At 44.4% G+C, this 12129-nt stretch overlaps 1 protein-coding gene across 1 annotated transcript in view; it reads left to right on the top strand.

Moving 5' to 3' along the window:
• LOC141986541 (putative ATP-dependent RNA helicase DDX60) overlaps positions 1-10320 on the top strand; it is a 79866-nt gene extending 69546 nt beyond the window's left edge. Inside the window, exons 36-37 of the mRNA XM_074951116.1 lie at positions 9753-9815; positions 9903-10320. Coding sequence (XP_074807217.1) covers positions 9753-9815; positions 9903-9993 — 154 coding nt within the window. The 3' untranslated portion in view covers positions 9994-10320. The remainder of the gene's footprint in view (positions 1-9752; positions 9816-9902) is intronic.
• The last annotated feature ends 1809 nt before the right edge of the window (positions 10321-12129 follow it).

Here is a 12129-nt window from a genome sequence, read left to right as displayed (position 1 = left end):
AAAGTTTGGTTTACCTCTGTCATAAATAGAAAGGGAAGGGTAAACCCCTTTAAAATCCCTCCTGGCCAGAGGAAATCTCCTCTCACCTGTAAAGGGTTAAGAAGCTAAAGGTAACCTCGCTGGCACCTGACCAAAATGACCAATGAGGAGACAAGATACTTTCAAAAGCTGGGAGGAGGGAGAGAAACAAAGGGTTTGTGTGTCTGTCTACATTTTGTCTTTGCCGGGGATAGACCAGGAATGAAGCCTTAGAACTTTTAGTAAGTAATCTAGCTAGGTATGTGTTAGATTATGATTTCTTTAAATGGCTGAGAAAAGAATTGTGCTGAATAGAATAACTATTTCTGTCTGTGTATCTTTTTTGTAACTTAAGGTTTTTGCCTAGAGGGGTTCTCTATGTTTTGAATCTAATTACCCTGTAAGGTATTTACCATCCTGATTTTACAGGGGGGATTTCTTATTTCTAATTCTATTTTTATTAAAAGTCTTCTTGTAAGAAAACTGAATGCTTTTTCATTGTTCTCAGATCCAGGGGTTTGGGTCTGTGGTCACCTATGCAAATTGGTGAGGCTTTTTATCCAACATTTCCCAGGAAAGGGAGGGTGCAAGTGTTGGGAGGATTGTTCATTGTTCTTAAGATCCAAGGGTCTGGGTCTGTAGTCACCTAGGCAAATTGGTGAGGCTTTTTACCAAACCTTGTCCAGGAAGTAGGGTGCAAGGTTTTTGGGAAGTATTTTGGGGGGAAAGACGTGTCCAAACAGCTCTTCCCCAGTAACCAGTATTTGTTTGGTGGTGGTAGCGGCCAATCCAAGGACAAAAGGGTGGAATATTTTGTACCTTGGGGAAGTTTTGACCTAAGCTGGTAAAGATAAGCTTAGGAGGTTTTTCATGCAGGTCCCCACATCTGTACCCTAGAGTTCAGAGTGGGGGAGGAACCTTGACATGGTGGCATAGTGGTGGGATTAACCTGAAATCATTTTGAGATCCAGTTGAGATTTTTTTGAACTAGAAATACAGATTTTAAAAAAAAGGAAGTCCAGAAGCTGCTGAAACTGAAAGCAGCTTGTTTTTCTCTGCTTTGTGGCCAAGCAGAGACAAAAGGGGATTATCTTTGTGAATTGCAGGTTTTCTTTGCCTGGAGGCAGGGTACTTAACTCCTGCAGGGAAATTCACAGTCTTCCAACCCAGAGTTTTTTGTTTCCCTAAAAGTAAATAGAAGGAGGGGTGTTCTACCCATTTGCCTGGAGACAAAAGTGGCAGGGTTTTTTTTTTGGATTTTGATTTTTTACAAGGAGCACAAGTTTAAAAAGGAAACTTGTTTTTTCTTTGGGCTGGGTAACCAGGTTTCAAAGTAGTTGGAAGTTTTTGCTTTGATTTGGGCCCAGAGCAGAGACAAGGGAATTGTCTTTTTCTGTAGGCTGACAATCACTATCAGAGAATAGGTATTCTATTCCAGCACAGCAAAATTTTACAGCCAAGTTTTGTTTGTTTATTTCTAAGCCTCGGGTGTAAAGTTAGTTAAAAACAGAGAGGTTAGGATGACAGAATCCACAGCACAACAAAAGATGGAATTAGCCAGATTTCAGGCTGAGGAAAAACAAAAGGAACATGAAAGACAGATAGAACTCATGCAGCTGGAAAAGGAGGTACAGGAGGCTGCCCACAGGAGGGAAATGGAGGCAAGGAAGCATGTGGAGGAGGAGAAGGAAAAAGAGAGGAAGCATGTGGAGGAGGAGAAGGAAAAAGAGAGGAAGCATGTGGAGGAGGAGAAGGAAAAAGAGAGGAAGCATGTGGAGGAGGAGAAGGAAAAAGAGAGGAAGCATGCACTGGAGATGGAGAAGGTAAAGGCTCAGCAGAATATACCAACAAACCCTAGCAATCCTTCTCCAGGTACCACTCCCCATCCCAGAAAGTTCCCCACCTACAAGGCAGGTGATGATACTGAGGCCTTCTTAGAAAACTTCGAAAGGGCCTGCCTTGGGTACAACATCTCTACTGACCAATACATGGTAGAGCTGAGGCCGCAGCTCAGTGGACCCTTAGCTGAGGTGGCAGCTGAAATGCCTAAAGAACACATGAACAAGTATGAACTGTTTAAATCCAAGGCGAGAGTCAGAATGGGGATAACACCCGAGCAGTCTCGTCGGAGGTTCAGAGCCCTAAGGTGGAAACCAGACGTGTCATTTACCCGACATGCCTACCACATTGTGAAACATTGGGATGCCTGGATATCCGGAGCAAGTGTTGAATCTCCAGTAAATTTGCCCTTCCTAATGCAAATGGAACAATTCTTAGAGGGTGTTCCTGAAGAAATAGAAAGGTACATCCTAGATGGGAAGCCCAAAACTGTAATCGAGGCAGGAGAGATTGGAGCCAGATGGGTGGAGGTGGCAGAGAAGAAAAAAACTGGTCGCAGTTGGAGCGGAGACCAGAAGGGACAACCCCAGGCCACACCCTATTACCGGGGGCCGCCCAAAGCCCCACCTACCTCCCAAAGAACCCTCCAGACCCCTTATCGTCCCACCACCCCGTTCTCCAGCAACCCTCCTCGCCCCAGTGACCCGTCAGCTGGACGATGTTTTAAATGTAACGAGCTGGGGCATGTAAAGGCCAACTGCCCCAAGAACCCCAACAGATTACAGTTCATTGCACCGGAATCGCACCAGAGGTCCACAGGCCCAGATACCTCCCAGATACCCTTGGAGCGGAGGGAAACTGTGAGTGTGGGCGGGAAGAAGGTCACCGCGTGGAGGGACACCGGAGCACAAGTGTCAGCTATCCATGCTTCCTTAGTGGACCCCAAGTTAATCAACCCAGAGATCCAAGTGACGATTCAACCCTTCAAGTCCAACTCTTTCGATTTGCCTACAGCCAAGTTGCCTGTCCAGTACAAGGGCTGGTCAGGAATGTGGACTTTTGCAGTCTATGATGATTATCCCATCCCCATGCTGTTGGGGGAAGACTTGGCCAATCATGTGAAGCAGGCCAAGAGGGTGGGAACGGTCACCCGCAGCCAGGCTAAACAAGCCGTGAGGCCTAGCTCTGTTCCGGAAACTTCTATCAGGACCCGGTCAGAGGTGATGGACCCGGACCCCAGGCCAATGTCTGCAACAGCAGTAGTGGATCCAGTCCCAGAGACCCAGATGGAACCAGTCCCAGAACCGGAACCAGCCGAACAACCAACACCAGACCCATTGTCAGCACTGAATCCAGTACTTGCAACCTCAACACCAGAGGGCCCCACCGAACCTGAACTGGCAGCAGCCGATAACCCGACACAAGAGGCTCAGCCGGAGCCTGAATCCCAACATAGTGCACCAGCGGAGAGCGGTTCACAGTCAACAGAAACAGCTCCATCCCCTATATCGCTTCCAGAGGGACCAAGCCTAGGTCCACAATCCAATGAGGAACTGATGTCTCCAGCATCGAGGGAACAGTTCCAGACCGAACAGGAAGCAGATGAAAGCCTCCAGAGAGCTTGGACGGCGGCACGGAGCAACCCACCGCCTCTCAGCTCTTCTAATCGATCCAGGTTTGTTGTAGAAAGAGGACTTTTATACAAGGAAACTCTTTCTGGTGGACACCAGGAAGACTGGCATCCTCAGAGACAGTTGGTAGTTCCAACTAAATACCGGGCCAAGCTCTTGAGCTTAGCCCATGACCACCCTAGTGGTCATGCTGGGGTGAACCGGACCAAAGACCGTTTGGGGGGGTCATTCCACTGGGAGGGAATGGGCAAGGATGTTTCTACCTATGTCCAGTCTTGTGAGGTGTGCCAAAGAGTGGGAAAGCCCCAAGACCAGGTCAAAGCCCCTCTCCAGCCACTCCCCATCATTGAAGTTCCATTTCAGCGAGTAGCTGTGGATATTCTGGGTCCTTTTCCGAAAAAGACACCCAGAGGAAAGCGGTACATACTGACTTTCATGGATTTTGCCACCCGATGGCCGGAAGCAGTAGCTCTAAGCAACACCAGGGCTAACAGTGTGTGCCAGGCACTAGCAGACATTTTTGCCAGGGTAGGTTGGCCCTCCGACATCCTCACAGATGCAGGGACTAATTTCCTGGCAGGAACTATGAAAAACCTTTGGGAAGCTCATGGGGTAAATCACTTGGTTGCCACTCCTTACCACCATCAAACAAATGGCATGGTGGAGAAGTTTAATGGAACTTTGGGGGCCATGATACGTAAATTCGTAAATGAGCACTCCAATGATTGGGACCTAGTGTTGCAGCAGTTGCTCTTTGCCTACAGAGCTGTACCACACCCCAGTTTAGGGTTTTCCCCATTTGAACTTGTATATGGCCGTGAGGTTAAGGGGCCATTGCAGTTGGTGAAGCAGCAATGGGAGGGATTTACACCTTCTCCAGGAACTAACATTCTGGACTTTGTAACCAACCTACAAAACACCCTCCGAACCTCTTTAGCCCTTGCTAAAGAAAACTTACAGGATGCTCAAAAAGAGCAAAAAGCCTGGTATGATAAACATGCCAGAGAGCGTTCCTTCAAAGTAGGGGACCAGGTCATGGTCTTAAAGGCGCTCCAGGCCCATAAAATGGAAGCATCGTGGGAAGGGCCATTCACGGTCCAGGAGCGCCTGGGAGCTGTTAATTATCTCATAGCATTCCCCACCTTCAACCGAAAGCCTAAGGTGTACCATATTAATTCTCTAAAGCCCTTTTATTCCAGAGAATTAAAGGTTTGTCAGTTTACAGCCCAGGGAGGAGACGACGCTGAGTGGCCTGAAGGTGTCTACTACGAAGGGAAATGTGCTGGTGGTGTGGAAGAGGTGAACCTCTCCATGACCCTTGGGCGTATGCAGCGACAGCAGATCCAGGAGCTGTGCACTAGCTACGCGCCAACGTTCTCAGCCACCCCAGGACTGACTGAACGGGCATACCACTCCATTGACACAGGTAATGCTCGCCCAATTAGAGTCCAACCTTACCGAGTGTCTCCTCAAGCTAAAACTGCTATAGAACGGGAGATCCAGGATATGTTACAGTTGGGTGTAATCCACCCCTCTGAAAGTGCATGGGCATCTCCAGTGGTTCTAGTTCCCAAACCAGATGGGGAGATACGTTTTTGCGTGGACTACTGTAAGCTAAATGCTGTAACTCGCCCAGACAACTATCCAATGCCACGCACAGATGAACTATTAGAGAAACTGGGACGGGCCCAGTTCATCTCTACCTTGGACTTAACCAAGGGGTACTGGCAGGTACCGCTAGATGAATCTGCCAAGGAAAGGTCAGCCTTCACCACACATCTCGGGCTGTATGAATTTAATGTACTCCCTTTCGGGCTGCGAAATGCACCCGCCACCTTCCAAAGACTTGTAGATGGTCTCCTAGCGGGATTAGGAGAATATGCAGTCGCCTACCTTGACGATGTGGCCATATTTTCGGATTCCTGGGCAGACCACCTGGAACATCTACAAAAAGTCCTTGAGCGCATAAGGGAGGCAGGACTAACTGTTAAGGCTAAGAAGTGTCAAATAGGCCTAAACAGAGTGACTTACCTTGGACACCAGGTGGGTCAAGGAACTATCAGCCCCCTACAGGCCAAAGTGGATGCTATCCAAAAGTGGCCTGTCCCAAAGTCAAAGAAACAGGTTCAATCCTTTTTAGGCTTGGCCGGTTATTACAGACGATTTGTACCGCACTACAGCCAAATCGCCGCCCCACTGACAGACCTAACCAAAAAGAAACAGCCAAATGCTGTGCAGTGGACCGAAAAGTGTCAGAAGGCCTTTAACAAGCTTAAAGCGACACTCATGTCTGACCCTGTACTAAGGGCCCCAGACTTTGACAAACCGTTCCTAGTAACCACAGATGCGTCCGAGCGTGGTGTGGGAGCAGTTTTAATGCAGAAAGGACCTGATCAAGAATTCCACCCTGTAGTGTTTCTCAGCAAAAAACTGTCTGAGAGGGAAAGCAACTGGTCAATCACTGAAAAAGAATGTTACGCCATTGTCTACGCTCTGGAAAAGCTACGCCCATATGTTTGGGGACGGCGTTTCCACCTGCAAACCGACCATGCTGCACTGAAGTGGCTTCACACCGTCAAAGAAACTAACAAAAAACTTCTTCGGTGGAGTTTAGCTCTCCAAGATTTTGATTTCGACATCCAACACATCTCAGGAGCTTCTAACAAAGTGGCTGATGCACTCTCACGTGAAAGTTTCCCAGAATCAACTGGTTAAAATCGTCCTTGAGATGTGGAAAATATTGTTAGTCTTTATGTACTTGGTAGTATATTTAGAGATGCATGTGTCTTATTAACTCTGTTTTCCTAGAGCTCCAGGAAGAAATCCCAGCCAGTGTTTCACCCTAGCTGAGATTTGGGGGGCGTGTCATAAATAGAAAGGGAAGGGTAAACCCCTTTAAAATCCCTCCTGGCCAGAGGAAATCTCCTCTCACCTGTAAAGGGTTAAGAAGCTAAAGGTAACCTCGCTGGCACCTGACCAAAATGACCAATGAGGAGACAAGATACTTTCAAAAGCTGGGAGGAGGGAGAGAAACAAAGGGTTTGTGTGTCTGTCTACATTTTGTCTTTGCCGGGGATAGACCAGGAATGAAGCCTTAGAACTTTTAGTAAGTAATCTAGCTAGGTATGTGTTAGATTATGATTTCTTTAAATGGCTGAGAAAAGAATTGTGCTGAATAGAATAACTATTTCTGTCTGTGTATCTTTTTTGTAACTTAAGGTTTTTGCCTAGAGGGGTTCTCTATGTTTTGAATCTAATTACCCTGTAAGGTATTTACCATCCTGATTTTACAGGGGGGATTTCTTATTTCTAATTCTATTTTTATTAAAAGTCTTCTTGTAAGAAAACTGAATGCTTTTTCATTGTTCTCAGATCCAGGGGTTTGGGTCTGTGGTCACCTATGCAAATTGGTGAGGCTTTTTATCCAACATTTCCCAGGAAAGGGAGGGTGCAAGTGTTGGGAGGATTGTTCATTGTTCTTAAGATCCAAGGGTCTGGGTCTGTAGTCACCTAGGCAAATTGGTGAGGCTTTTTACCAAACCTTGTCCAGGAAGTAGGGTGCAAGGTTTTTGGGAAGTATTTTGGGGGGAAAGACGTGTCCAAACAGCTCTTCCCCAGTAACCAGTATTTGTTTGGTGGTGGTAGCGGCCAATCCAAGGACAAAAGGGTGGAATATTTTGTACCTTGGGGAAGTTTTGACCTAAGCTGGTAAAGATAAGCTTAGGAGGTTTTTCATGCAGGTCCCCACATCTGTACCCTAGAGTTCAGAGTGGGGGAGGAACCTTGACAACCTCTCTCAACTTATCCTCTTTGGTCAAGCTTTGCAAAGCCTCCTGCCCGATCCATTCTCTGCCTTGTTCTCAGCTTCTTGTTCAGTCACTTCCATACTCTGTCATGCAGCCCCTTAGATATAGTACTATTCTAAGCTCATCTCCCTTCTCCATATTTAAGGTCTACACAGAGTTAATGTGTTGTTAAGCCAAGGTGTGAATCTACAGCACATGAGCTTGCCATGCAGTAACCACCCATGTGGGCCCTGCTACAGCACACTATGGAACTTTTAGAGCACTGTACCATGGTCAACATGGGACTTGACTGCACAGCAAGCTAGCATGCTGTAGCTTCACACCCTGACTTGCCACACACACTAATTTACCATGTCGACAAGTCCTAAATTGCTCTGATAAGCTTATTTCACCCCTGCTGCCTATTGTGAATCTAGTTAACTTGTACAAAAATTTCCTGTTTTCCCCCAACCTGTCTATACTTGTCTGTCTTTTGATTGCTAGCTCCTTAGAGATCATTCATCTTCAAATGTTTGACAAATGCTTAGTACACTGTTTAGAGTAGTGCTCACAATGTTTTCTATACAAAATTCTGAAACACACTGAAAACAGAAATATTGGGCAATACAAATAGTTGAGGTTATATCAACAGAAAGAGTGTACTGAAACATCACAAATGTTAATTTACCTGAAGCTGATGCAAAATTTCCAGCCACTGCATGGAATATTGCACTAATAACCTGAGGGCCTTTCTGCAGAATTCAGTTTATTTGCCTATAGACAAAACAGCTAGTCTTTGATCTCTTCTTATTCCTAATGTAGACAATATATTGGTCTGAATCATAGAATATCAGGGTTGGAAGGGACCTCAGGCGGTCATCTAGTCCAACCTCCTGCTCAAAGCAGGACCAATCCCCAACTAAATCATCCCAGCCAGGGCTTTGTCAAGCCTGACCTTAAAAATATCTAAGGAAGGAGATTCCACCATCTCCCTAGGTAACGCATTCCAGTGTTTCACCACCCTCCTAGTGAAAAAGTTTTTCCTAATATCCAGCCTAAACCTCCCCCACTGCAACTTGAGACCATTACTCCTTGTTCTGTCATCAGCTACCACTGAGAACAGTCTAGATCCATCCTCTTTGGAACCCCCCTCTCAGGTAGTTGAAAGCAGCTATCAAATCCCCCCTTATTCTTCTCTTCTGCAGACTAAACAATCCCAGTTCCCTCAGCCTCTCCTCATAAGTCATGTGTTCCAGTCCCCTAATCATTTTTGTTGCCCTCCGCTGGACTCTTTCCAGTTTTTCCACATCCTTTTTGTAGTGTGGGGCCCAAAACTGGACACAGAACTCCAGATGAGGCCTCACCAATGTCGAATAGAGGGGAACGATCACGTCCCTCGATCTCCTGGCAATGCCCCTACATATACATCCCAAAATGCCATTGGCCTTCTTGGCAACAAGGGCACACTGTTGACTCATATCCAGCTTCTTGTCCACTGTAACCCCTAGGTCCTTTTCTGCAGAACTGCTGCTGAGCCATTCGGTCCCTAGTCTGTAGCGGTGCATGGGATTCTTCCGTCGTAAGTGCAGGACTCTGCACTTGTCCTTGTTGAACCTCATCAGATTTCTTTTGGCCCAATCCTCTAATTTGTCTAGGGCCCTCTGTATCCTATCCCTATCCTCCAGCGTATCTACCTCTCCTCCCAGTTTAGTGTCATCTGCAAACTTGCTGAGGGTGCAATCTACACCATCCTCCAGATCATTGAAGATATTGAACAAAACCGGCCCGAGGACTGACCCTTGGGGCACTCCACTTGATACCCACTGCCAACTAGACATGGAGCCATTGATCACTACCCGTTGAGCCCGACAATTTAGCCAGCTTTCTGTCCACCTTATAGTCCATTCATCCAGCCCGTACTTCTTTAACTTGCTGGCAAGAATACTGTGGGAGATCGTGTCAAAACCTTTGCTAAAGTCAAGGAACAACACGTCCACTGCTTTCCCCTCATCCACAGAGCCAGTTATCTCGTCATAGAAGGCAATTAGATTAGTCAGGCATGACTTGCCCTTGGTGAATCCATGCTGACTGTTCCACTTTCTATTACAGTTTAGATAACTTTATTGGATAGAAAACAGCTAACAAATGCATTAAATAACTATTTCCCCAGATGTGTTTTTACTCTTTTCTAATGTTTTGAATACTTTAATAGGTTACACATGATTATGTAAATATGTATAATCTTACTCTCTGTACAGCAACTTTGTTTTGCCTGAATTATGAGCTCAATTTTGAAATTAATTTCCTATTAATCTGCTAAAGTTAGACTTATTGATCTTTGTGGCCTCGTGTAAGGGCTGTCTGTTTACTCTGGACTTTGCCTACCAGCTGAGAGCAATGAGAGAGGAGTTATAGAGTAGTAACAAGTTTCCTTTTAATAACCATTTAAAATAATTTGAGATTTTTTCCCTTTTCCTAGGTTAAATGAAGGAGATGCTTACAATCTACTCAAAGATTTTTCACTTCTTATTAAAGCAGTCGGGTATGATATACATATGTACTGACAAAACAGAATTTTAATGTATATCTATTAAGCAATTTTAACACTTTTTTGGTTTTTTTGAAACAGAACATCCTTAGGTGAACTTTGTGATGATCCAAATGACAATGTTGTACTTGCATTTCAACAACTGAGTGAAAGCTACTGTGAAAAACTGTAGTCTAAGCATCACATACTCTGTAAAGCATGAAGAAATGACAGTAACAATCTTCTGGACGGAAGACCTGGACAAAAAATAGTTTTAGCAGCTAATTTAAGCTAAGTGAGTAGAGGATGATCACTCTTCATTCTCAAACACACTTGGAATAAAATTACAATAGATGTATTGGGTTTTAGTCAGTAAGGCATAGGTTCATTTTCTTTTAATTATAAATATAAATGATTTTTAAAACTTGTACTATACTTGCGAGGATTAATTTAAAACAGATGTCTTAAGATTGAACCATTAGTGGTTTTGTAACAAAGGATGTAACTAGACAATTGTATCATTTTTCAAATTAAAATTTGTTTTAACCAGCGTTTTTTGAAGTGTCTATATACACTTGGAAGTTTCTAGGGACAGCTACTTGTAGCTCACTCTGTCATTAACCGATGTCTACAGGGGACATGCAAGTCATTGTACACTAATAAACCACGTTAAACTGCTGTGAGGATGCTCTCACACAAGCGTCAATTGGCCTGGCCTTTAATTTATGCATACCGACTTCACACTTATCTAATTTATCCTCCTTACCTGACCTATGACCTTGTAGAGACAACCCGTTGACAATGCCGGAGCATCTCTATTCTCCAAAAAGATCCTGCATGACATCTGCAAAGTTATCTTAAGTAGGCAGCACTAAAGCTAGTAGCAAATTGTTCACACAGGCTTGTGCTACGTGTCAGCAGGTAGACTTTGCCCATATCTACACCCACATATGCAAATAGTTTCAGCCACTTAAGTGGTACATTGCCCTTCATGGAAATACTTATTCAGAATATCCAAGTAGAGATTTACACCAGTTAACTAAACTGTTTGTCTAAAGACAAGGCTCGACCGTGGGAGGTCCCTCACAAGAATACATTATTTTTTTAGCTATTAGGATGATTTTCAGATGTCCCATATTGTCTTAATCCAATTATTTTTTAAAAATACATAAAGTTGGAGCCTATCAACCTTGGCAGTGGATCCTAAATAAGTTATTTCTTTAATTATTCATAATCAGACAAGTGGAACCTAGCTTGTATCAAACTTCAGGGAAGGATAGTGAAACAAAGCTTCAGCAATCACTCTAGTAGTCTTGCACTCTTTCAATTACTAGAGAAAATGGTTTGTAGCCTAGAATATGAGGAATTGGAGATGTTATTAAAGCTTTAGGTTGAGATTTTTAAAGACACCTAGGGATCTGGATGCCTAGTTTTCATTAATAATTAATGGTGCTTTAGTGTGGGATTTTCAAAAGAGCTCAGTAATGGCCTGTTCCTGTAACCACTGGGATAAATGACACAACCCCATTGGCTGCAATGATAGCAGTTAGTTCAATCTTGAGTGATCTGAACAATCCACGCTAAAGATGTGAACTGAAAAGAAAAAAATGAAGCCAGATACAGCTAGCACATGACCAAGTACTGCTAATGTGCACTGTAGTAAAAGCCAACTGGTGTCCAACTATGAAAATGGCTGCTTGGCACCGGCTGACTTGTGTGAAGTTCAATTTATCTAGCTCATCCATACCAGATAAAGTACTTAGTACCCTATTTAAGTCTGACAGAATGTCTGAAATCATACTTTCCTGAAATAGAAATAAGCTCTAAGAGCTCGTCTACACTTGAAATGTTACAGCAGCACAACTGCTGCAGTGCTTCAATGTAGATACTACCTATGCCAATGGGAGGGGTTGTCCCATCAGCCCAGGTAATCCACCTCTCTGCAAGTAACCAGAGTTAAGGTGAGTATAGCTAGGTCTTTCGGGGTGTGGATTCTTTTCAGGCCCAAGAGAGGTAGCTATGCCAATATATGTTCTCAACATACACCAGCCCTAACAGAAGTCCGAATGCTGCTACTTCAATCCCATAAGAGGGACTTTTCTGAAGAGAAATAGTATTTTACTAGTGTATTAGAATACATAGAGTGGACAGCCAACTGGTCCTTTTACCATAGCCATCCATTGGAATGTTCATATGGAATGCTATCTTATAAGCATGCTCTTTTGGTTTAAGGGAGAAATCACTAAGGTAGCTCTTTACTGAGATCAAGGAAAAAAAACTTCTCCAACACCACTACACAAGTCTATTAGATCTGCAGAAAAGTTGTTAG

This window comes from Natator depressus, chromosome 4 (genome assembly GCF_965152275.1).
Source record: "Natator depressus isolate rNatDep1 chromosome 4, rNatDep2.hap1, whole genome shotgun sequence".
In the NCBI taxonomy this organism is placed as follows: domain Eukaryota; kingdom Metazoa; phylum Chordata; order Testudines; family Cheloniidae; genus Natator; species Natator depressus.
This window is presented reverse-complemented; position numbering and strand designations above follow the sequence as displayed.